Source organism: Thunnus thynnus, chromosome 17 (assembly GCF_963924715.1).
Source record: "Thunnus thynnus chromosome 17, fThuThy2.1, whole genome shotgun sequence".
Lineage (NCBI taxonomy): Eukaryota > Metazoa > Chordata > Actinopteri > Scombriformes > Scombridae > Thunnus > Thunnus thynnus.
The window spans coordinates 26,419,516-26,446,565 of record NC_089533.1 but is presented as its reverse complement, the minus strand read 5'-3'; the positions used below and the strand labels follow the sequence as shown (position 1 = coordinate 26,446,565).

Here is a 27,050-nt window from a genome sequence, read left to right as displayed (position 1 = left end):
TGCTGAAAGTGGAAAGTTACTCTGTGCTCATTGAAAATCTAAGTTAAATGGGTGTACCTACCAGCATGATATGTGACATCACAAATAGTTTGGATACGATCCTGGTCCAATATTCAACTTACACAAGTGTGATGTGGAAACTTGGAGCCTCCAGTGCACGAACACTGAGAATAGACTTTACAGTGAAGTAGGAAACATCTTGTGTCCAGCAGGAAAACTTTATAAATCAACAATATTTGCATATTTATAGAATCTGGATGAGATGCCTTAACTTTTTTTGTGGAAAAACCGTATCAGACATGAATTATTATTCAAAGCATTTTATATACATCTTAAAGCATGTCTGGAGGGCATCTTTGATACTGCTGCTGCATTGTGTTGCTCTAAAACGTTTGTTTTATTGTTACTGTGATATTGCTTCATCAAAAAAAGTCCACTAGTTCATAAAATTCATAAAAAGAAGAGAGGGAAAGAAGAATTATAATTTAATTGAATACGTTTTTATGAGATGGGATTCACTCTGAAAGTTAATCCACCCCTCTGTTGTAAGTCTGAAATTTCAGATGGTAAATTAACTAAAACTGGTTGCCAGAATATTAAGAAATACGTGTCATTCCCCTTTAAAGTAGCAGAAATGTTTTCCATTGGCAAGATCTTATATAATTCTCTGTTCCAGCTCTTGTGTTGATCCACTGCCCGCTGTGAGCCGCCTAGGTGTCGCTGTTGGAGCGGCTTATCGTGTTGGTGCCCAGCTTCGCCTCCAGCAGAGAGCAGTGCGCGGTCGGTTGGATGTGAGCGCCACCGACCGACCTGTCTCTACTTCCAGATTGAAGATGGCGGTCTCGGTGTTCCCCGGCGTGCGGCTCCTGTCCATCGGAGACGCGAACGGAGACATACAGCGACACTCAGAGCAGCAGCCGCTGCGGTTAGAAGTGAAAACCTCACAAGATGCTGCCCTCATCAATCTCTCCAATGGTGAGTTGACCTTTTCCCCGCAGCGGCTCTTCGGATGTTCGGCCTGTCTTAACTGCCGATGCTAATGCTAATGCAGCTAATCCGGCTGTACGGAGCGTTAGCTACCAAGAAGCTAGCCCGTCTTGAGACCACGTCGCGTCCCCCTGCTCATCACGAGGGAGCCCTTAAAACTCAAAAAATATCGTCGTCCGATGCTCGAGGCTGATTAACTTCAGCTTTTTAGCTTCCATATAAGTACACTCGTCTGAAAATATAGCGCCACACACACAACGTATCTTAGTTAGTGACTCCAGCCAGTAGAGTAGCTAAGTAACGTGTAGTTTAATGCTAGTTAAACAATGCCACTAGCCTGCTTCAGCAGCAGCGGTGCACCCGGTCACATCGCACCTATTTTTTCCCTTTCAGTTACATTTATTTAGTCCCATGAACATGTCCAGTCGTTTTGTAAACTAACATATCCCGTTGTGTCCCCCGAGAGTAATGTTTTTTGACTGTATAGCTCGAGAATTAGCCTCTCCGGGTTGTTTTGGAGCAGCAGAGGGCATCACTCCCGACCCGCCGCTCTGCGCTGCGGTCCAGCCGGCAGATGCAGCCCTATATTTCACCAACACATCTTTCCGTGATAAGAGCGGTAAACACTTCAACTTTTGAAGCTTTTACTTTTTTGGGGAAAATCTGTTTTGGCGCTTTGGATGGTGCAGCGAGACCGGGCCCTCATTACTTATGCATTCATCTTTGTTCTCATTGGGACAATACCCGGGTCCTCCGCCGCCTCCTTCCCTCCTGCGTTCAGGCGGCATCAGCCGCTCCGCTCCTCACCAGCTTTTCTTATTCAATGGGATGTCCCGCTGAAAAGAAACAGCCGCTCTGCTGGCCTCCTCTACTCTGATGCTGAAGTTAGAGAAAAGCATGGCACTGAGATAATCGCCACACACATCTCTATAGCATATATAAAAAGATGAAATTTAATTGATCCCTGTGGAAAAGTAGGTCCCACGAAAAGCAAAAGTAATATCATTCGAAAAGTAAAAATCTCCATGCTGAAGATGAGCATGCAAATACAGTGTTAATAGCTACTAAAAGTTTCATATTTGTAGCATAATGTAATTTTTTGGCAGCAAATACATTAGAAATGTTCTAAAAGACTTCAAAGTGTGTATGTCTTGCAATTAAGCATTATAATTGTTGACTGGTATGCCACTGAAAAGTATATTTATGAAAATGAACTGCCTTTTAGGCCAGTGATTTTTTTTTTCTTTTGTATTTGAGTTGAAAATGTCGATTGTTAAATTGTGGAAATGAACAATATTTAAATCAAAATCTCCTGTGTGGTAAATATAACCTAACTAAGTTATCCAATTATTCAAGTTTGCATTTTTACAGCTTCAGCTGTAACAGAGTCTTTACTTGGAAGCCATCTGGTATATCAGCTTATTATTTGCATTAAGAGTCGAGGTGACTTGTGTTCATGCATTGTCCTGTACTTCTGTGCTTCCTCACTTGATCATCTGTTGTAAAAGGAGCAGAAATTTGATCAGCATTTGATGGTCAGTGACCATTTTTGTCAGGTAGAGGGTTTCCCAAGCTCAAGCTGTTGCCGTCAACTCACCTATGTCTGCCTGGTTGATTTTTTTAAAAAAAATGCTAATAAATTTATTCTATGGTAAAGTCATATTTTCAGGGAGGAGGAGGTCTGAATGTTGACTGAACGTGATGTGATTGGTGCAGGCTATTTTGTTTAGTTTAACCAACTTTAATTAATCAACCCTCACCAGGAGCTATATGCTCCACAAAGGCTTCCCTCTGCACTGTGAAAGAAGTTAACATTATGGACATTCTGCTTTTAAAACATCAAATCTCCTCATAAGACTTAATTATTAATACGTTTCTGTCATTTTGTAGTCTGACTGAGCCTATCCAGAGCTGCCATGCATGTACTGAGACTCACAGTGAGCTCTCTAAACACACTGATACCACAGCTCCTGCTTCTCATACTCTATTATGTTGAGATCTGCATTTCTTTCATGACATCACCAGTCTAAAGCTGTTTATTCTGACTGATGTTAAGCTGTCAGCAGCATGCTGGCATGTAGTCATGTTGCTGCATCCTGTCCAATCATATACATGTGTATCCATGATGTAGAGCACCAGAACCAATCATCACATCTGTCTGCCCCTTTGACAGCTGAGCTGAGCTGTGACTGTGGCAGTGTGGTTGAGGCAGCAGGAAAATAAAAGCAGTGAGGAAACAGCTTAGTGAGAAATAAGAAAAGTTGATCCTGTTCAAAGATGACAGCTTCACTGACTCATTTAGTCAAGGTTCAACATATCAGGACAGAAGGCTCATTTCTCTGTGAATTGCAGAAGTAAAGAGAGGAAGAGAGAAATGTCAGCAGGGTGATTTTACACATATAGGTCAGTTTAATTGTCACAGTTACTCCTCAGCCTGTGAAAACAGTTGTATAATGTGTACTGTAGCTCTGGAGGAGCTTTTGTTTAGGTTGACTAGGGACATTTTTGGGCAGTGGAAAGAACACTCAGGATCTCCTAAACCCGACTGACATGCCCTCTGTGGAGCAGGCAGAGTTGGACGACTCGGGGGAAGCCTCACTCATATCCCCAGCAGATGTCTCTGAGGTAGTCAAAAAGCTCCTTAGTGGCAAGGTGCCAGGTGTGGATGAGATTCGCCCTGAGATGCTGAAGGCTCTGGATATTACTGGGCTGTCATGGCTGGCACACCTCTTCAGTGTTGCATGGAGATGGGGGACAGTGCCTATGGGCTGGCAGACCAGGGTGGTGGTTCCCATTTTCATAAAAGGGGGACCGGAGGGTGTGCTCCAACTATCGGGGGATCAAACTACTCAGCCTCCTGGGGAAAGCTCATGCCAGGGTGCTGGGGAGGAGGCTCCGGCTGATTGTCGAACCTTAGATTCAGGAGGAACAACACAGATTCTGTCCTGGCCGTGGAACAGTGGACCAGTTCTTCACCCTTGCAAAGGTACTTGAGGGGTCTCGACTGTGTCTCTTGGGGCACCTTGAGGGTGGTGCTGCGGGAGTATGGGGTACTGGGGCCATTGCTGCGAGTCATTTGGTCCTTATATAACCGCAGTGAGAGCTGTGTTTGCATTCTTGGCAGTAAGTCAGACTCGTTCTCAGTTGGTGTTGGGCTCTGCCAGGGTTGTCCCTTGTCACTGATTCTTTTTGTGATTTTGATGGACAGAATCCCAAGGTGCAGCGGGTGTCTGATTTGGGGACCTCAAGATTGCTTCTCTGCTTTTTGCAGATGATGTGGTTCTGTTGGCTTCAATACACCATGACCTCCAGGAGGCACTGGGATAGTTTGCAGCTGAATGTGAAATGGCTGGGATGAGAATCAGCACCTCCAAATCTGAGGCCATGGTGCTCTGCCAGAATAAGGTGGACTGCTCCCTGTGGGTTAGGAGTGAGTTACTGCCCCAAGGAGTTCACGTATCTCGGGGTCTTGTTCGCAAGTTAGGTTAAGATGGACCATGAGGTTGACAGGCGGATGCGGTGCAGCATCAGCAGCAGTTACACAGGCATTGTACCAGACTGTTGTGGTGAAGAAAGAGCTGAGCCAGAGGGCAAAGCTCTCAATTTACCCGTAGGTCTACATCCCAACCCTCACCTATGGTCACGAGCCTTGGGTAGTGACTGAAAGAATGAGATCGCGGATACAAGTGGCCAAAATGAGTTTTCTCCGGAGACAGTCTGGGCTCAGCCTGAGTGATAGGGTGAGGAGCTTGGACATCCGGAAGGAGCTCGGAGTAAAGCCTGGAAGTGTTCCAGGCATGTCCAAGTGGAATGAGACCCCGGAGCAGACCCAGAACACACTGGAGAGACTACATATCTCTTCTGGCCTGGGAACGCCTGGGGATCCCCTTACTTGGGTCTGATGCCACCGTGACCCAGTCCCGGATAAGCGGCGGAAAACGGATGGATGTTTGGTCTGAAAAAATAACTCTGATGATGTCACCAAGGTGTTCTGCCACCTTGCTACTGTATATTTGATGAGGACCAATACGTATATGGGGAACATAAACACACAAACATCACAATAAAAATCACCTGCCTGTAGTCGTGGATCATCGGTGTTGAGGTTATTGATGAGAACTGTAACTCACCAATGCGATTATTCTGTGGATCTGTTTTCTCACATTGTTAAGTGTCTTAAGTGGTTGAGAGGAGAACTGAAGAGTGTGGCTGGCTTTCTTCCCAGAAGATGCATCTCTCTAAATCTGAAGTGCTTCTCTTAATCCCTTAATAGATGCTGGATTAGCTCAGGCTGCTTTGTGAGTCTACACTAGTGGGCCTGCTGCACGACCATAATGTTTTTCCTGCCTGGGAAAGTCTTTGCATCAATATTACAGTTATTGTGTGTACTGTGAGGCTTCCTCAGGTGTGTTACACCTTAATCTCCCAGGTTCCCACTCAGTCATAATGAAGATATTACTTTGTTGTTAAAATGTCATTTTTGAGTTTAGAATCTCAAAAGATGATCACTACAGTAACAACATGTTTGTGCCAGTTGCACACACTCATCATCCATTATTGCAGTGTGAAAACCAGCTGCCACAGAGGGAAACATTCCATCGCACTAAACATAAAGACTGGTTACATTCTTTATATTCTTAAACCAACAAGGAATTTATAGGGTTTCCCCCAGAAAAGTTGTTAGGGCTGGTAGCAAGTATCTTTTAAAGGAGGCTGGCACGGGCCGGCGGCCTAGTGTCTTTTTTTTTTTGACAGGTCCGGCACAGGCCAGAGACAGACTGATGGCAACATTAAGATAGTTTCTGTGATAACAGAAGCATGGATGAAATTGCATCGAGAATTTAATAACACAGATCACATAGGGCCCCACATTAAGTCAGTACTAAAAGCTGACTGGATGTTATGAAAATATGACTATGTAATGTGTTTGCACTCTACAAAAAAAATCCTGAGTGGTTCCTGATTCTTACAGCCTTGGAATGCTGGGCACATTTCAACAACAACAAAATAAATTAAAGTAAACAATATGGAAGTTTATACTATAGCTGGTTGAAAAGCTCTGAGACACCTTTACTGCTCCATGGAATAAATTACAGCTCATTCGTGTCACTACAATCAGCAAAATGTATCTACACAAAATTCAGGAACTCTGCTTTGCATGAAGGACTGCATCATTTATTTTTATTACAAAGTGTGGATCATAAAATACATGTACAGTTATATTCACAGTTTATACTGCCGCCCTGATAGCAGCCACACCTCCGCTCCTTCACTTTCTCTCTTCCACTCACTTACTCCGCTAGTTTAGCATTAGCCTGCACACTGCAGCTAAAATACTATAACAGTACAGGCCTGGTGAGTTGCCAGGCCAACAAGAACCCCGGCCAGGCCAAAAAAATTCTTTTTAAATGTCAAAAATAACGGCAAATATCCATTCATTCAGAAATCAATAGCATTTGGGAGCCTTTTAGCAGTGCTGTTTCGAAACATGAGACAACGTCTGTCTCGTTGCCGGGGAAACTCCCGATAGCGTAAGGCATAGGGCAGGGTGTGAGTGAGTGGTTAAGCGAGAGAGCGAGCATCAGAAAAATGGCGGTGAATGCGAGCGGAGCAGAGGAAAAGGTTAGCAGTAAGGTTGTATTCGGACCAAATCAGGCGGTGCGGTGTGGCGTTCAGCTGCAGGGTCCAGCAGAGGTGTTGGGGGGGGGGGTGTGGGTGTGTTTATTTGTCCTCTGGAACATAACCGCTGTGAAACAATCAGAAAATAACATTTTATTGATCTGACTCACCGGCATTCTTGCTACTCGCGCTCCCTCTCTTCATTCACTCTCTAGCTCGCTCGACCACTGCTGCTCTCTCTCTCTCACTCTCTCTCGCTGGTGCTCTCTCTCTCTTTCTCTTGTTTTTTTTATATGAGCCGGAAAGCGGACATCAAAGCCTAACTTTACTTTTAATGTTAGTTGTAGTTAGTTAGTAAGTTGTCAATCTGACAGTAAATGTGCAGTACAGACTACAGTGCCCCCCCCGCCACCCCCACCCACCCCCCCACACACACACACAGGTAGAAACCCTGATTTATACACTAACCAGTACTATTTGTGTGTGTGTGTGTGTGTGTGTGTGTGTGTGTGTGTATATCTTATTCATCTGTGCTGTAGAAGTCCATTTTTGTCTAAAAACTAAATGGACAAAACTATTAAAAAAACACATCATTGAACCACACTGTTGCCCTGGGTGACATGTTCCTTCATTACCATGAACACACACACTGTAGTTTATTTTTGACTCAATATACACCTACACTGTCCTGCTGCAGGAAACATTCACCAAAGTCAAATGTGTATTCATTCGCTACTGAAAATAGTCCCCAACAAATGCACCGTTCCCTCCTGTTTGAGTAATGTTTGGTTAAAAACTACAGTGACCAGCTGCTTTTGAAAATTGCTTTTTTTAAAAATAAAACTACATATCTTTGAGCTGTGGGTAGACATAGAAATCTATGCAAATGGAAATTTGCATAAAGACAGAAAGAGACACTGATGTCATCAGCAGGTGTGGAATAATCTCACCTAGACTTTTACTGGACATTTTAAAAAATAAATATCTTGGTGTCTAACAGGTGTATATTGATTCCTGTTAATTTGCCATTTTCAAAGCTCTTAAAAAACCAAATTTCAGTATTTGTGGATATCCTGCGAGTGTGTGTGTGTGTGTGTGAGCAGCTGATGGAGAAGAAGAGGATGAAGCTGCATTGTATGCAACTCTCCCACACAGGAGCGGATTGTGTTGAATCTGACACTGAAATGTCAGGACAAACGTGTGAATAGCAGCAAGAAAAGTATTTGGCTGCCGTGCAACATGCTGGTAACTGAAAAAAATGAAGACCGAAATTAAAACCGAAAACGTCTATTTTCAAATCAGTCTTCAAACTCAGTCCCTTACTCATCTTCTTCAGTGGTCCGTATTACCTAGATGGTAGAGCTGCTCGATTATGGCAAAAAAATCATAATCACACTTATTTTGGTCAATATTGAACATGATTATTGAACACGATTACTCATTGACTTTGGAAACATCATGGATTTATTGAACTTTTTAAAAAAGAACTTCTCTCTCTTCAATTCAACTGCAAAACAAATACAAAAAAAAAAAATGAGATAAATAAATAAAAAAAATATTAATAATAAATAAAAATAAATTATATCAAAATAAATAAGTTTTAGTGCACTTCCACAACCCACTTAAGGTTAAGATGCATGTTGTGTGGAAAGTGATCAATACTAAAATGTTCGTTCATCATGGTACTTTTGACAGAAATCATTGACTTGTATTATCATGCAGTGTGTTTACATGCAGGTTACAGTCGCTTTTCTCCAGAAAACTGATTTCTTAACTGTCATGTGAATGAGAAACTTGCTTTCTGTAATCAGAGAATGGGATTAGAGAAGATTGGTTTCCACAGGTAGATTTTACTCCACAGAGGACACTGATTTATCTCCCATGTATATGCATAACCAATCTAATTCTTTTCTAATCAGCTTTTACAAGTAAGCATGTGTACAGTAACAGACTGCAGACAGAGAGAGCACAGTGCTGAGTGGCTGGAGTGAAGCGTCCTCGTAGCTAAAATAATGGAATCGAAACTCTGACTGAAACTAAAACAAAGTGTCCTGTAGATGTCTAAATAAGTCCACTCCACTCTGCCTGTCTCTCACTGTGCTGTCCGGCTGCTCCGACACACCATGTGCTGGATTTATAACACAAGACAAAACCAGAGCATCACTGCGAAACAGCACATACAGCACAATGATTGTTTTATGTTGATTATCATGTTTTCATAATCATTGGAAGCCAAAATCGTAATTGAAAATAAAATTTGATCAACCGCCCAAACCTACTAGATGGTCAAATATTGCCATGTCTAGAAGACCATCATTGAATTTATCCGCCAAAGCAAAGTTTGAGCAGCATGTGGTTTTGGAAATTACGTCTCATGCCATCCTAACGCACATCCCTTCCCTTTCTTTTGAGGAGAGGAGGCGAGTGTGTTCAAGTGTTCAGTTTCCAGGGAGACGGAGTGCAGCCGTGTGGGGAAGCAGTCATTCATCATCACACTGGGCTGTAACAGCGTCCTGCTGCAGTTCTCCTCACCTGCAGGTACACACAAACACCCAAATACACTCTATAAGACTGTTACATACTGTATGACAAGAACTCACACAACTCAATGTATGAACACTGCTTAATGTGCTGTTTTCTGTGTAACCGAACATGCACTGGAACGATGAATGAATGATTATGTCTTATTGCTGCAGTGATAAGGCCTTTAGGTATATAAATGCATACATGTCTCCCCAGTGGCATTTAACATCACACTGGCTTTGCTTTCTTTCTGTTTATAACCTGTGAGGCGACATGCCAAAGTTTGTTATGTAAGCAGTGAGCTTGTCACTGCACTGCTAATGTCAGTTAGCAGGCTAGATAGCTAATTAGCTGCTCAGCTGAAGCACTTTAAACAGCATGTTAACATACCTGTAAATGTCATTTTGTTCCTGTTAGATGCTGGTGTGGTTCTAACAGTACAGTGTCTGTGACATGCAACAGTGCAAGTTTGTTTACTTTGTCTCTAGTTCTTGGGGCTCAGCCCGCCAGCTGCTGTCAATCAAACAGACACCATCACAGCCCTCTAGCTGCAGGAAAAGGATTTCTGTTATTTCCCCCAAAGCTAGCTACCTAATTATGCTAATGTAAGCTTCATGAGTACAAGTTAACATAAACTCCAGACATTCAGCTGTTTGTTGAATGTTTGAAAAGAAAACTCTTTGGTCATCATCTCTGTTATGATCATCGTCCAACTGTATCATCCTAAAATTGGGGGACTACAAATAAAAAGCAACACACTGTTCACCTCAGATGAACCCCTTTATAAGCAAGCCAGCATGTTAACCTCAGTCATTGTTTCATTTCAAACCCACTGTGCTTGACTACAGAACCAAACCAATGAAAAACATTGCAATGCTTTCCGACAGCACTGCGTGTATATATTATCTCTTGTGTAGTGAGCATGAAGTATGACTTGTAATTCTGATTATTTGTGTGTTTATGTTCTGCTTCAGACTTTCAGTCCTTTTATAACCTCCTGAAGAACTGTCGTGGGCATCTCGGTGAGCGCTCAGTCTTTAGTGACAGAACAGAGGAGTCCTCTGCTGTACAGTACTTCCAGGTGAGAGGAACACGCACACACACACACACACACACACACACACACACACACACACACACACACACACACACACACACACCTTCCTGGGTCTTCTCTTGTCAAAACAGGTTGGAGAAACCATAGAAGTATACACAGTAGATTTCAGGCTCTCACAAACATGAGAATGTTTTATCTAATTTTTTTTTCATAAATAAATGACAGATTTGAATTTATTCAGTTTTCCAAAGCAGTTATTCCTTAATAATTACCACCTCACTTGTTCTTTGCTGACTATTAATAGTTCTACAACTTTTATTAGGAATGTTCAGTCAGAACAAAGCCTGTTTGTGCTGTTGTTTGAGTTATTTTTGTAATCCAGTTCCATGATCAACTAAGATGAAATATGATGTTTTTCATTGGCATAGCACATAGCTCTGCTCTGTAAACTACATGTCCTGGGTTTTCTTTTGAGACCCATTGGTTTTTGCATGTCAGTGGGTATGCGGTGATCCTCTGTCTACACAGACACAGATTTTTTTGCATATAGCCAATCAGATAATTTAATTTTGAATCTGCATTTGCATAAAGCGGAAACGTGGCTGTGCTGTCGTTGGTTGTCGGTGATACTGCTGTCAGACAGCATCACACATAAGCTTTCAAGCTAATGTCTCTCTTTTTTTTTTTACACAAACACTTGTCCTCCCTCTGGACTTGTGGACTGAGCCCTTGTGGACTTGAGTCATACGTACTGTGATGTGTTTCACTGTCATCACAAGTCTTCAAGGGCGCTGGGCCACGAGTGGATAAAAAAAATGTGCTTTCAGAGGGGACTTAATACCTCAGTGTTTCCATGGAGATAAATTGAAATTCCTGACCCTGTAACTCATTTCAAAGTGTTTTTCTGAATGTTCTGATATGTGCAGATTTGCGTCTTTACTCTCTGCTAATATTATATTCACATTCAATCCTCAACTGAGGACCTTCACACAGTAGACGGACAAAAACCAACCTTTGCCCGTCTAGTTTAGCAGATTATCATGATTAAGCCTATAGGCTTTTCATTCTGTGTGTACATTATACTTCACTACATCAATTCATTTATACAACAAAATAAAAAAAGCAAATGTCATCAAAAGTATGTATTTTACATAGTCTATTATGATAATTATTATTTTAAATAACTTATTATTTATAGTAATAATTAGTATCATTAGTTTTTTTTACATTGTCACTTTATAGCCTATTGCTGCAGGATTATGGGTATTTTTCCAAGTAACGTCTGGTGAAATCTGCACCCCAAGTGGACTCTCTGGAGGTCTGTCCCCTTGTGGACTTGATGACTGGTAGATTTGGACAGACTTCAGCACTTGCAGACTTCCCGGGAACGCACCCACATAGTCCACAAGTCTGCAAGCACAGTGAAGTCTGGACATTTGGTTTCAGCCCGTGTTTCCCTCTCCTGTCTCTTTTCCTTGCATCTTAGTCCCTCCCACTAAAGATATGAGGAGTGAAGAGTTTGTTGTGTTGGAGTACAGAAGACGTAGCTCAGTGTTATCTAAAAGATTTTCAAAGTCATGGCTGAATATTTGGCTGTATTCCTGCAACAACATTGTTTTGCAATGCACAACTGTCAGAAAAACATGCCGGCATCGATAAAAGAAATTGATAAGCTCTGAGGCATACGATTCTGATGGATCGGATTTGTCAATCACTTTGTCTTTTTGTATGTCCTTTCTAATCACTGAGTTGGCTTTTAAAAATGTAAAAAAAATGCATCAAAGAATGTTTTTTTTTTTCCTTGTGTCTGCAGTTTTATGGCTACCTCTCCCAGCAACAGAACATGATGCAGGACTACGTTCGGACAGGGACCTACCAACGGGCGATCCTCCAGAACCACACCGACTTCAAGGACAAGGTAACTTCAAACATGCCGGTCTGAATGAAAAGCATGGCAGCGTTGGGATTCATGTTGATCTGATGGGTTTTTGTATTCTTTGGGACACACAACTGCAGACACACCTGCACTTGATGCAGGACACTGCTTGACCTCATATCAGTGATGGCAACAGTTTTCAGCTGCTGTCATTTGAAATGTGGCGACCCACTGAAAGCAGCATTTCTTATGTGACGTGAGTGATTCACTTAACAAGACAACTGTAGCCAACAGTGTGTGATACGCATCAAAACACCAACATGACATCTTGATGCACATTGGCTTTGCAGAAAAGCACCAATTTGATCACATTTGCTTCCCGCAGTGACATGTCAGCCACTCTGCCCTGACTGTTACCTCTGTCTTCATGTTGTGTTTGATGTGTGTTATGTGATGTGATCAGTGGAGTCTCAGGTATAGCTGAGAGAAGTGGTCCAGGAAGTGTTGAGAAATGAGGCACATGGCTAACAAGCGACAAAAAGCACTTGAGATGTTGCTACAGGCCAGAAGACAAAGAAAATGATCAGGGGCTACAACAATGAATGTGTCATTTATTTATTTGATGAATCTTTAAGTCTATAAAATGTCAGATAATGGTGATCTATAATTTTGCAGAACTCAAGGATAACATGTTTTGTCAGTTTAAAACACAGATCGAGTTTGCAGTCTTTACTGTAGAGATGCATCATTTAATGATATATAAATGAGTTTCTTACTGTTACAGAAACTATTTCCAGGGATAAAAGTCTCTTTTATTTATTGTTTTTTTTATTTTCAGACACAACAAAATATAACCAGCATTAGCTGATGCTAATAAGCAGCTAAAATGAGCTGATAATTTTTAAAAGACTTATTTTCTGGTGTGTTTTTATTATTGATTGATCGAAGGACTTATTTATTTGTTTCATTTCAGCAGATGGAAATGCTTTTAAATCATCTGTCCAAAGTTTGTGGAACGATTTCTCATTATTTGGATGGAAACTGTAGCTGTAATAGTTGCTGAGGGTGACATCATACTTCCTGTTTCCTCCAGGTGGTGCTGGATGTCGGTTGTGGCTCGGGGATCCTCTCTTTCTTTGCAGCCCAAGCTGGAGCCAGGAAGGTCTACGCTGTGGAGGCCAGCACCATGGCACAGCATGCCGAGGTCCACACACACACACGCACACACGCACACACACACAGACAGATTACTGCTAATATCGCTGACCTGCCTCTGATATGTTTTGAGTGACTTGGTTCATTTCCAGCCCCAGTAAAAGTGTGCTCCGCCTCGCAGGTGCTGGTGAACAGTAACCGTTTAGGGGAGCGCGTGGTCGTCATCCCGGGAAAGGTGGAGGAGGTGACGCTGCCCGAGCAGGTTGACATCATCATCTCAGAGCCCATGGGCTACATGCTGTTCAATGAGCGCATGCTGGAGAGCTACCTGCATGCCAAGAAGTTCCTCAAACCCAATGGTGAGAATGTTTGAGGTGCAGAATAGTGGAACAGAGCAAAATCTGTACGCATGAAAATGCTGAGTGGAGGACCGCTGAAGAGAAGCAGGAAGAACAGCTGTGTTCATGTTTCAAACTGTTTCAGTGTTTCTCATTCTATTATGTATTGCTGGCAGTATGTTAGTTTTGCTAAGTGGCCTCTTCTGTGTGTTTCAGGTAAAATGTTCCCTACTATCGGTGACGTCCACCTGGCCCCCTTCACAGACGAGCAGCTCTACATGGAGCAGTTCACCAAGGCCAACTTCTGGTGAGGAGGGTGAGGGGTGGGGATGGAGCTATGAAACTATGAAACAAGTTTCATAGTTTACAACAGCGGCATTATATGGGACTCCTTTCCACTGCAGGAACTGAACCTGTAATCCTGGGCTTCCTACAACCTGAACTCTTAAGGAGCTTGTGGGGTTTTAAGCTAGCTTCTTCATCAGGTTTCTACTGTATGTTACAAACTGGGACGTTTTACAGGACCAACTATACTATTCCATAGTTATAAGGAAGTAATTTGAAGTGCTGTTGGTTATGAGAGTGAAGTAAGCAGTTGTGTGACAGTGGAAGAGTTGCTGCTGATATCAGTTTGCTCCACCGCACACATTGTGGTGGTTCAGTTTCTATTATCTTGTTTCATCCTGGTGAATACAGGTGCAGTAGTAGCATAGTGGTTACTGTTGTGTTTGTCGTTCTTGTTGTGATGCACTCGCTTGACCAATCCCAATTGACAGCACAGCTTGTGACCCCTGCAGTGGACCACTGCAACCACTGAAACTGTATTTAGCATCAGCTCCCGAGCTGTGTCCTCATTTACTCCCTAGAACGTGCCAAAGTGGGTGAAGAGTAGTGGAAACACAAGTAGACGGGATAAAGGCACATCATGTTTCTACAGTGAAACTGATCACTAGGCTCATAGATGTGCATGTTAGCAGCAATGTGGCCAGAAGGCGAATTTTATTGGCGCAGTAGGAACATCATTTTTGGAAAATGAAAAGAAAACAAGCTGAAAGACAACAGTCTGTGAAAACTGTTGTTGTAATGCAGAGAGTTTATCAGTCAGTATTTCAAGTCTTCCGTTTCACTTCCTCTTAACACCATCTTCACACACTTCAAGCTAATCTGTGCCGACACTGAGCTTAGCAGGGACACAGTGTGATTATGAAACTGACTTGTGATGCAACATGTTCAGTGATTTTTTTTATTAAAAGTGAAAAAAGTGGGAGGCAGTTCTAGCTGATAGATTGAAGACAATCTGCAGAATCTGCCCAAAACGTTTCCAGTATGCACAATTGTAAACTATATTTTTGATTTGACTGAATTGTGTGATGAAGAGTACACAGGATGAGGAGCATTTAAAGGAGATGGACGTATTAACAGAAACACTTAAAATAGCCCTTCATTTAATCCTGGTGAGTAGAGCTCACAGTGCGTGTTTAATCAGCTTCTTGTTGAGTTCATAATTTAGAGTGTATTTAAAAGAGCAGTCCTCAAATTTGGTCTGTTTTAGTCTAATAACACCTGAGGAGGGAGGATACATTTAATTTTAGACCTTGTTGACCGTCAGCTGCTGGGTTTAGACATTAGTGACACTGCTGAGTTGTGAATGTGTGATCTTACAGTCACTTCATGTTGACACAGCAAATAAAAAGTGAAGACAGAAGTTCTTCTGTTTTATTTCAAACTGGTTTAGTTTGTATGTCAGTCTTTGGTTGACTGACTGTTGAGAGAAGTCAGGGGTGACCGGTATGCTGGATTACACTACAGTCATTTTCAGAGTCTTCATCAGCAACTGGTCGACTTTTTAACAATTAATGCCCAAAAGAAGTCAGAACACGTATTAAAACATGAATAGACAGAAAGTGCAGTTAAAGTAATCACCAATCAACTGTCCTAAACTTTTAACTACCAGCCTGGTGTCCAGTGTGTTTTACATTCATGCTTTTGCAGTCCAACAAAGTTGCAATATACACAATGGTTTTCTTTTCAGTGTTTGATAGTCCAGGGTGAACAAGGTGCAGAGTTTCTTATGTTCTTACTAAAAGTAGTAGTAGGTAGATGAATATTATTAGAGTACCACAGTAATTATAGTATAATACATTCATACAGAACATTCTTAGTAGTCATGTCTGTAGTTTTTAGAAGTGCTGGGAAATCAAGTGAGTTAACTTCTTCTTGGAAAAGTTCTGCTGTTTTGTTTTGTGTTTGAGTCATGAACAACAAGTCACATTCATGGCAGAGTTTTCCTGATGGAGGAGGATGTATTGAGGATCTGAATCTGACTTTTTTTTTTTTTGGCCCCTCAGGTACCAGCCCTCCTTCCATGGTGTAGACCTCTCTGCCCTACGGGGGGCAGCAGTGGATGAGTATTTCCGCCAGCCAATCGTGGTACGTTATCTACCATACACACTCATATTTTACGCTTGTTAATGAAATGTCTGAACTTCACTTCTGGTGCACAAACAAGGTTTTGATTACTACACACAGTAGTCTGTTGACACTCTGGTTTGACCTCTGGATCAATCCAAGAGCAGTTGGAGGGTTCAGTATCTTGCTCTAGGACACATGTGTGGCAGTAATCTGCTCTGATTGGTTGATGATGTTGAATTTGAGTCGTGTGAAACAGGTTTTGTTCTCCTTTGGTCTTGTGTGATGAGCTCATATCTCCCTCCACAGGACACATTTGATATCCGTATCCTGATGGCCAAGTCGGTCAAGTACACAGTCAACTTCCTGGAGGCCAAAGAAGATGATCTTTACAGGTGTGTGTGTGTGTGTGTGTGTGTGTGTTCAGTTGCTTGTGTGTGTTTGAGTGAGTATATTGAATGTATATTCATTATTAAGCCTCCTTCTCTGCCTTTTCTTTTGGCTTCCAGGATAGAGATTCCCTTTAAGTTCCACATGATGCACTCAGGCCTGGTGCACGGCCTGGCTTTCTGGTTTGATGTGGCGTTTATGGGATCAGTGTAAGTCTGCCAGTCACTGACTGACACATAGAATATCTCCCATATTGTAAGCAACTGATGTAACCTGCTTGTAAGCCTTTAATGAGTCCCGTGTGTTTGTCTTGCCCTCACTCCACCACCCCTCTGGTGACCTCCTTGCAGGATGACAGTATGGCTGTCCACAGCACCCACAGAGCCCCTCACCCACTGGTACCAGGTGCGCTGTCTGCTGCAGTCTCCCCTCTTCACCAAGGCTGGAGATACACTGTCCGGCACTGCAGTGCTGGTGGCCAACAAGAGGTATGTTTCTGAGCATATTTCTGTATAGCATGGTGCTCTGCTATGTACTTATTTTCAGAGGTTCTTGCTAATCCAAAATATCGGCCCTGAAGTTGTAGGTCAAGAGAATTATCTGTTGTACAAAGGAATCAAATGAATGAAATCATAGAAAAAGAAAAAGACCAGAGCAGTTGTTTGGAAGCTCGTTTGTATCCATGATAACCAAACTGGAGAAAGTCATGGAAAAGTGATTTTACTAGTCACACAAGACTTTAAAATCATTCCTGCCACCACCCAACTTCACAAAGATATAAATAGAACCACAAACTGGCCTTGTATGTTTTATGTTGTAGGCAGAGCCTCCTCATTGTTCTGTCTTGGTTTCATTCCAAGAATCCAAATGTTTACATGTTTGTTCTCTGTGCCGTCTCTTCATTGTTTTGTAATTTGATGTAGACACCTCCATTACTGCTTCACTCTCCCGGGCTGTTTCTTGGCTGGGCACAGTAACTTTCTGGAGTTTTTGCTGGTTGCCTGGCAACCTCACAGTGACGATAAGACTGCAGGAATTTACAAGAAATAATCCAGCACTTAATGCTCTGTAAAACCACAACGCTATTTTTACACTTTACACTATTAAACACATAAGATATAATGTGTTAATTAGTTTTACAGGTGCTGGCTAGTTGTTTCCCCTTGTTTCTAGTCTTTATGCTAAGCTAACTGGCTACTGGCTGTAGCTTCATATTTAGAGGAAGGGCATGAGAGCAGTGTCTCATCTAACTCAAAGAAAGCAAATAAGCACCTCTCCCAAAATGTTGAACTATTCCTTTAAGGCCCCAAGGCACCTACTGTATCACCAAGGCTCTCGCATACATTAAAAAATAAAAAGTCATTTTTAGAGCAGAAGACCAGATGCAGATGACTTGTGAGATTAAAATGATGAAACAGTTTTGACTCTAGGCCAAGCTGTTTCGAGATAATTGTGAAAATGTGAACTTGATTATTACAGCGCCACCTTGAAGTCAGTGAGTGTCATTATATGTGCCTGAGTAGTGGGTGGAATTTGCAACCAACCTGCCAATTTTGGTGACTTTTGGTCTGCACCAACACTTTTAGCAAAGAAAAAGGAATTGTCATGGGTCATACTAGGCGACCTTCGACTTAAAATGACCTCAATAAGCACTTGAAAACATAGCACATGCATGAATTGGTGCATTGTTGGAAAGTAGGACTTGGCTACTTGTGGATCTTTGTATATCAGAAAAGGTGACATACTGACTGCACCACTGGAGACGTGGTTTCCGCACACCTTCTCAGAACTTGAGACAATGACATCATGTGCTAAACTGGGCTATTTTTTCACTGCATTGAAGTCAATGAGAGTGAATAACTTGGATGAATGAAGTCTGTGTGACATGTGCAAACAAAACACAAAACCCTAACTCATCTGGCTGGTGGAGGCCTGGGAGGAGGAGAAGAGAAAGAGGTTAACAAGGACGCCACCAAAATAGGCTGAAGCCTAAACTAACCAGTCCCTGTCCAACCTCGCCCACCGGCTCCTGAGTCAGGAAGCAACCTCCCAAGCAGGAGGCAGAGAGAGACGTTACATTAATTTAACTGTTGGATACAATTCTGAAAAAAAAATCATTCATCAACCTGCTTTTCTCGAGTATATAGTCAAATATTTTTGTGAAATTTGTTTAAAGATGAGATGAAATAGAAAATGTGCTTACAGTACCAATTACAGCACGAGTTGAATATAACGGCTGATTCACCGTTTGACCGATCTGAACACCGTTTGAAACACGTGATATCTTCCATCTACAGAATGTCTGCCAGTTTTGGCTGTATATGAATGAGGACTTGTGGAGATGTAGATGTTAATTGATTTTGCATATTTTGAAACATATAGAGTGATGGACTTCTGAGTTGACCGTAGGTTGCAGTTATTTGGATTTTTTGAAGTTTGGAATGTGAAATGTTTAGAAATTTAGATTTGTTGCAATAAGCCATGCCCACTTTGATCAATCATCACTAAATTTTATGCATTGACGGAGTCGTGACCCTAGATCATGTGCACCAAATTTTGTATGAATCCATGTAGCTGACTATGAGATATAACATTTTTGCATTTGTGATGCCCCCTTGTGGCAGAATATTTCAAGTCTGGTTACAATCGCTAAAGCCAATTTTGATTTATGCGCGTTTGTTAAATTGAACTTAAAGACACATGTCTAAAAATGTTTAATTTCAAAACGGATTGACGTATTGAAATTTCATTTAACTATAGATCAGTGAAGTCCATAAATGATCCTGACAAAGCTTTGGACTAATGATTTCTGGCAAATTGTCAAAAGCAGGATTTTGAGAAAATTGAGAAAGTCGCAAAATTGGACATTTTTAGAGCAGAAAACCATTGCCGCAATGATGCAGATGAATTGAGAGATTGAATTTTGGCTACAAGCCAAGCTATTCTCAAGATAATTGTGAAAATGTAAGCTTGATTGTTACGGCGACACTTTGAGGTCAATGAGTATCATGTTAAGTGCCTGAGTAGTGGGTGGAATTTGCAACACATCTGACTTTTGGTCTTGAGAACAAAAACAATAGGGCTGCAGCAGCGAGCTTCACTTCTTGGATCCTTAATAATAATGTAAAAATAAAACAAACACTAATAATATGTTAATATTAACACTGATCCTCTCCCCAACAGACAGAGCTACGACATCAGTATTGTTGCCCAGGTGGACCAGACCGGATCAAAGTCCAGCAATCTCCTGGACTTGAAGAACCCCTTTTTCAGGTGAGTCTCTTTACCGTTGAGCTGCATCTGGAATGCGCCATTAAAGAGCTGAGGTGGGGGAGCGCTGTCTGTCTCTCTAATATCAAACGTGTGTGTGTATGTATTCGCAGGTACACAGGCACCACCCCCAACCCTCCTCCTGGCTCACACTACACCTCCCCATCTGAGAACATGTGGAACACGGGGGCAGCCTACAGCATGAGTCAGGGGATGGGTGTATCAGGTGAACACACACATAAACACTGGTAGATGAAACATCTCTGTGTGTTTAGAGTGACGCCTGTCTGAAAAAGCAGATTCAGTCATTCCTCCTATCAGGGACATGATGGCAATTTGACACATACACGTTTTTAACAATTTTATAATCACCAAACTTGGTATGTAGCCAGAGACCTTTAGAGATATACATAGTGTAACCTTAACTGAAGGTGGGTGGCCTGATATGTGGAGCTGTGGAAAAGGCCTGTAAAAGTTTGAGCAAAAAGAGATTTCAGGAGACCGGCCCCGGACCAGTTCCCACCACACTGACCTGCTCAATATTCTGCTGGATCAAAGACAGGGAGGTGCTGGTGGAGAATCATATACATATGTATATGTATAATACACACCTAGAGCCTCACTTACAATCATCTCATACACACCAAACGGGGTTTGAAAGGATCGTGAGGTAGTGAATTGAATTCAGATTTTATAATAATCACTGTCACACATTTCAATTCACTCCATATCAAAATATTATTATATATCCACTTTGTCAGCCTCTGGCATCAACACATTCCCAAATCCAGAGGAGAGGGGGCCACATGATGCCCTCACTCTGACTCTGTCCGTGTCGGTTGTGGAGCTCAGCGCACCACAGCACTGTTGAAATCCCAACAAAGATACCAGGATGCATCAGGCTGCTGATATATTCACCCTGAGTATCCTGATTCACTTTCTCATCAGCTGCATTATTAACTAACAGTTATAAAAATCAAAGTGTGCATCAGATAACCGTACAGTTGAACATTTTATGAACGCCCACAGCTGAAACAGCAGATCCAGCCTTTTGAATCTGGACAGATCATTACATGGTTGAATGACGGCTTTGAATAAAACATGATAGCTCTACTTCTCATAGTGAATCCATATACTGTTCACTTGCCAGTATATTGTGTTCCATCATCACAATTACAACAGACTTTTAATTTTTTTGCCCCTCCTATTTCCTCCCAGTGGGTAACACCTCCCTCCTTGTCACTAACACTGCTGCAGCTGCAGACCAGCATGTTGCTACTTTAATGACTTGTGGTGTCAGCAGGCTCCACGTCGAGAAAGGGCGAATATGATGAGATTCATCATGTTTTTGCTTTGTCTCTTGTCTCTCGTCTCCAGGGATGCCTGCAGCTTATGACCTCAGCACAGTCATCGGCAGCGGCACGTCAGTGTCTCACAACAACCTCATCCCCCTGGGTACGAATCACACTCCACCTGGCCCCTCAACATCTTGTGGAACTTGGTCTAGTGGGGAACAAATAGGAGAGCAACAGAGGAAATCTGCAGTGCAGCATGAAGTACCAGGCATGCATGAGAACAATTAATTTTTGTTTTTAATGAGCACTGCAGCACTGTATGATAGGGGTGCGAATCACAGATGAACTCACGATACGATACCATCACTGTTATTCTTCCCACCATAATGATACATCACAACAAAGACGATTCTGCAATACACAATATATCACGAAGAAATAATCTACAATATATCACCATATCTGTAACTGAACAAGAAAGAAAAACATATTAATAGTACATCAGTTTCACAGAAAAGAAATGCCACCAAGCATCAGAACACTAAGCTAGCTAACACTAGCTAACTGTAGCTTCAGTTTGTGCCTCTCATAGAGCTGCTGGCAGCACTATTTTCTGCTAATAACCCAACATTCCTTTTCTATAGCAGTAAACACAACACATGACCTGCCGATAACTAACTGTGAAATATTCAGAGCTTTACAAGATATTCAGGGCTGATGATGGTAACATGATAAACCGCAGGGCCACGGCTACATACTGACACTACCCCACAGACACACACGCACACCGGAGAGCCTCTCACTGAGCCTCTAGCTGAGCTACAACACAGGTACCACCCAAACTTAACAAAAGGCCATGAATGAGCTCCTAGTGACAGTCAAAGCTCCAGCAGACTCTGTGTTTCCAGTGCGGACACGGAGAGTCTGACAGAAGCTGTTATTGACTGGCTAGTATGCTTGCATTTCTTTTTTGCTGTCACCTACAAATAGCTCTGATACAGCTGTAGGGGAGTAAAAACAGGAAACAGTGAGGTTGATATCAATGATATCAAAAACAAACAGCAATGCTGGACAACATACATGCATCTTTTTCTGTAAATCCCTCGTGTGTGAAGTCAATTTGAATTCAGCGTGGAAATCCAGACTCTGCCACTAACAACGAGCACTACAATACAGAGAGCCAATTACAGAATGTAACTACATTGAATGGCTGTTGATGAATAAATACTGACCTAAATATACATAAAATAGACTGTAAAGTGGTGGTTAAAGGGGTCCTCCATGTTAAAATCAAAGCAGCAGAGGTCAAGATATCCTGACTTCCACTCAAGTTTATTTATAGAGCACATTTAAAAACACCAAAGTGCTGAACAAATTACAGTGAAAGACACATATTAGGGAAGCCACACATTTTTAGTTCCCAGTATGAGTCAAACTCCTAAAACTGTGGATCCTACATTTCCCATAATGCAACTAATAAAACAAGGAACCATGTGGACCTGTGAAGACCTCTAGAGTGAGGGGCTCTCATGGCATCTGTGTTTTGTAGCTACATGATTCTAAACAGGGAGAAAAGGGCCTAAAAAAAATTATCCATTGTAGTGATGCACATGTGCTTGACTGTGCTTTCTTTTCTGATTGGTCACAGTGAACACAGGGATTGTGAACCACACCCATTCCAGGATGGGCTCCATCATGAGCACAGGAATTGTCCAGGGTATGTCACTTTCTAAAAACACCACAGTACAGAAACGTACACACATTGTTAAAATTTCATCATGTAAGCATCTTCAGTGGGAATGTTGAATGTTGCTTCATTCTTTCTTTCAGGAGCCACTACGGGCCAATCAGGCCCCAGCAGCAGCGGTACTTACTATCCCGTCACCAACCAGTTCACCATGGGGGGTGCTGCCATCTCCATGGCCTCACCTATGGTCATCCCCAGCAACACCATGCATTACGGCAGTTAAGACGAAGACCTTGCAAAGACCTCTTTGACCTCCCCACCCCTGCATGACAAGACATCCCCAACCCCTCCCAGTGGAGCCCCTCAACCCTGACTGACCCACCAACCGCAGCCAAAACCAGTATACCAAAACCAGTGCTGTCCCAGCACTTCCTCCCCTTGTACGTCACCCTCATTTTACTGTGTTCAGTCCATCACTATATGAACGGTTGAACACTCTCGTATCCGTCCAGACTCTTGTCTTGCTAACAGCAGAAACCACCACCTCCTCCTTTACCCCTCCTTGGATTCATTGGGACTGTAACACGTTCACAGCTGAGATGCACAGCCGTTGTTTGTCCCCTTTCCTGGGTTCCCACCCTCTTCCCTCACCTCCCACTCCCCTTCTTTCTCAGTTTTTTTTTTTCCAATGTGTCATAACCCACATTTCCTCAAACCCTTCCTACCCTAAGAATCAACTTGTTGCCAGATACCAGCATCAGTCTCTTCCTAAAGTTCTCCGCCAGACCTACACTGAAGCTTCTCATTAGTGCAGTAGGACACTATTATCATCATCAACACTCATCTCTGGGCTGCCATCTTGGCTTTTCATATCTGATCGAATCTTCAAGAGACTGACTCATGCCAGACAAAAGTTCCTTTGAAAAAAAACCCCACATTTTTCCCGCTTACCTCTAGTCAGTGTTCTCATGCAGTTAGTTTCAGTTTTATGCAAAGGCAGATATATCAGTAAACTGAAACCATCTACATGGCTAGATACCCTTAAGAGTAAATGATAGATTTTTGTGATTTGGATAAACTGACCCTCTAAGTTCTGCTTATTACGCAATGTGTGGTTATCGGTGTTGTGTTTATATTCTCAATCCTACTTAAAAGCAGTAGTCTTGATGCATTCCACCAATGTTCATTTAAACATCAAGTTTTGGGAGTATGGCACGGTGGTTACCTTCCATTCTGAGTGATGAGATAAAGCAGCACCATAATCATCTGTTTCTGCTGTAGATAGTGGGTTCCAGTCCTTTTTGCTAAAAATTAAGCAAACACTACATTAACTGGAATTGGGCTCCATGCTAGCATGTTGGCATACAATACATTAAATGGCAATTAGCAATAGCCTGTAATGTAAATGAACAGCTCTGATATTCTGTATTTTTAAAGCTGCATGAATTGATATTTCTTCACCACATGTTAGCAAACTGTTGCTTATTTACACATCTAGCACACACGGAGTAACATCAGCATTCATTTGATTTCATATTTCTGACTACCAGACAGATGTAAGTCAAATATTCACTCTTGTCAGAGCTGTCACTGAAACAGCTGCTGCTGGAAATGAGGTTGCCTGAACCAAAGCAGTCAATTTGTAGGCCAGAAAACCAAAACAACGAGCTGAAAGATGCTATGAAGCTCCGTAAAGCTGAGGGGAACTGCAGTCAAGAAATAATTAACTTCTCTTCTGTGGGTTTGTCACTATGAACGACCCCTGTCACATTCCACACAGTCATTTGATACATTTGAATATAAAATATGGCTTAGTGCAGCTTTAAATATGCTTGCACATCTTACCCAGACTTGTGATGTTGTTAGCCTAGCTTAGCTCAAAGTCTGGAAGCAAGGAGTAACTGCTACCCTTTCTCTATTAAAAAGGGAACATATGCTCCTCCAAAATGCTCCTAAGCTCCTGTCTTGGGTTAAGTTTACATCATGTTCATGTAATATTTAGAAATAAACTTTTTAGAGCAGTTAAGTCAGACAAATTCCTCGACCCACCTACAGCTGGGTGCAGTGTCTGCATGCAGCATCTCAAAAGTCCTGTCCTCATAGTGGGGTTGCCAGGTTTGAGCACCGTCCAAAGTGAACAAAAAGCCAGGTGACACTTTATATTTGCACAGGTAAAACAAGTTCTACAACAAATGATTAAAGGGAGCTGTTAGAAGGTGTATTTTGTCTGATTTTTGATATAGCTAGGCTAACTAGCATGAAGTGCTGGTCAGTTTATAGCTGCTGCAGGTTATCGTATTCTTATTTTTGAGGCAGGCCTCAGCTTCAAACGAACTTGTTTGTACAACATGTCGTCTGATTACATCTAAAGGGAAATGTGTATATATACCTGTTCTGAATGGCCACACCTGAAGGTGGAGCATAAAGCCTGCCATCGTAGCCTCTTCTGGCTGCGTCCCGCTGATTCCTGATATCTCTCCAAGAATTTTTTTTTTTTTTTTTAAATGTCTGTTGCTTGAGAGAGAAGTTTAAAGCTTCAGCACAATCTGCAAATTGCTGTGTAAAGTTGGCATGCCTGTCGGATTTTATGTCTGAAATTTAAAAAAAACTGTCTGACGCAGCTGTTGTTAGGCGATCTGACAAGCACTTCGTTTGAAGCATACTGAGGCCTTTAGGCAAACCCTAGAGACACCAGTCTGCTAGGGAGCTTTGGATGATTTTGGTGTGTTTGTTACCCAACATGGAAGGTGACCAGTGGGACAGTCTGCCAAAAAATAATTGGTGTCCTTTTTTTTTTTTTTCTAGCTAGAACATTTTAGTCCTTTCACAGTTGTAAACCTGCTGCTGCCTGTTCTCTTCACCCAATACCCAGCTTTGATCTGAGAGGACATTGCAGCAGCACCACCCAAGCTGATCAGCCAGTCATTTGTGAAGCCAGATTGCTCCGGCACAGTCAGAGGAGGAAGATTTGGAGAACGAACCAGTAAGGACCAATGACCCAGGCGGCAGCCAGCTGGCCGCCAGAATGAGAAAAGCTGTGCTGGATTGGCATCGTCCTAGTTTACATCCTTGCTTTCCTCCCTCGCTTCTCCTCCCAACCTCCTTTGAGACTATGAGACTGTCGCAAAAAGACTTCAAGGTCGAGGCGTGGGAGACAGGGCCAGTCCATCCCTCCTCGCCGTTCAATATGTATGACCTCCAACATATCATGCCCCCAACACACCCGACACCCTCATCCCTGTGTATGAGTTAAGGAGAGAAAGACTGACACATGTATGCATTGCTTCCAGTGTCACAACTATTGGACTTGGTTTATTTGGAATTTATGGGTTAGCAAGTTTTAAGAGAGCTGCGAAAAAAAATGTCTTTGTAGGATTAACCTTTTTTGTCTTTATTTTGTCTTTTTTCTTTCACAAAAAAACAACAAACAATTAAAAAAAGAGAGCAAATTAAATGTGGTGGAGATGTTCCAAAAACCATCCTGGAATCAGGTGTTGTAGTACTTTTAATTTGTTCCCTATAGTTTGTTAAATAGACTGTGGACACACCAGATGTTTACCATGTGGTAGCTAGCCTATAGCGATCTTGTCCCTTTTTGTCATGAAATCATTGCTCTGTGTAGTCAATAGTGGCATCCACTTTTATCATGGAAAAGTGTATGACGAAGACTGTGTGTCATGTTCTGTCATTTCTGTGTGTTGACCTACCAGTAATAACACCTTTCTCACTGTCTGACATTGACTCTTCTGCTCCAGACACAGCTAGAGAAAGCCTCCGTCCTGAATACTGTGGTGAGCATTTTCTCAGTCCAGAACTGAGACGCTTCTGCAATAGATGCAATTCTTGAGTCCTAAATTCACTCACTCTTAGTGAATGTTAGTGTATGCCCTTATGTTGCACACTAAGCACTGTGATCAGTTGAGTCATGTCTATAAGTTGCTGAGGGCTTCAACTCAGCATCTTTTGATATGTCAAAGCCAGCAGCTCTAGCTCTTTACATTATAAGCCATCAACAATGCAGTAACAAGTGGCAACTGCTACTAGTCAAGTAAAATAGATAGAGGTAGTAACAGAATTAGAATGATTGGTAATACTGTGTAATTCAGGTTCTTGGGCAATGTGAGATTTCACCCAAAAAATTGGGACACAATTGTCCCTTTTTCACTACAGAAAAGATCATGTGTAGCCATTGTCACGGGTTCTGCTATTATTTCCATTTGCGTTGGGGATGGGTTCCTGGAACTAAATTTGGGCGCTGCTCTGCAAGTGATACTAAATGTAAGTTCCAGGTACCTTCAGAGGTTGCCAGCAGTGCTGTGGATCGTGATTGGTAAGCAGATGTGTTGCCACATAACAAGGGCAACTACAACAACAGTAACCGCAAAGACAACCAACATTTGAAAAAAATTAAAGAACAATGAGGTGTGCTTGATGAACAAAGATG

General features: G+C 42.1%; 1 protein-coding gene across 3 annotated transcripts; it reads left to right on the top strand.

The window, feature by feature from the left end:
• The first annotated feature begins 530 nt into the window (after positions 1-530).
• carm1 (coactivator-associated arginine methyltransferase 1) lies at positions 531-26,341 on the top strand. 3 transcript variants are annotated; one of them, XM_067570696.1, is made up of 16 exons: positions 531-975; positions 9,019-9,144; positions 10,104-10,210; positions 12,000-12,104; positions 13,156-13,266; positions 13,399-13,576; positions 13,772-13,862; positions 15,904-15,985; positions 16,274-16,359; positions 16,474-16,563; positions 16,705-16,842; positions 19,538-19,627; positions 19,738-19,850; positions 21,002-21,187; positions 22,568-22,636; positions 22,750-26,341. In XM_067570696.1, exons 1-16 carry the CDS (start codon positions 834-836, stop codon positions 22,887-22,889), a joined length of 1,854 nt encoding a protein of 617 aa, XP_067426797.1. In that variant the 5' UTR covers positions 531-833; the 3' UTR covers positions 22,890-26,341. The 3 variants fall into 3 exon arrangements, with proteins under 3 accessions (XP_067426797.1, XP_067426798.1, XP_067426799.1); XM_067570697.1 differs by having other exon boundaries at positions 532-975; positions 9,022-9,144; XM_067570698.1 differs by having other exon boundaries at positions 532-975; positions 21,002-21,079.
• The last annotated feature ends 709 nt before the right edge of the window (positions 26,342-27,050 follow it).

Coding starts and splice junctions, on each gene's coding strand:
- carm1 (XM_067570696.1), top strand. CDS start 834: ATGGCGGTCTCGGTGTTCCCCGGCGTGCGGCTCCTGTCCATCGGAGAC. Junction 12,105..13,155: donor ACACCGACTTCAAGGACAAG/GTAACTTCAAAC, acceptor TGTTTCCTCCAG/GTGGTGCTGGATGTCGGTTG. Junction 22,637..22,749: donor GAGCACAGGAATTGTCCAGG/GTATGTCACTTT, acceptor TCTTTCTTTCAG/GAGCCACTACGGGCCAATCA.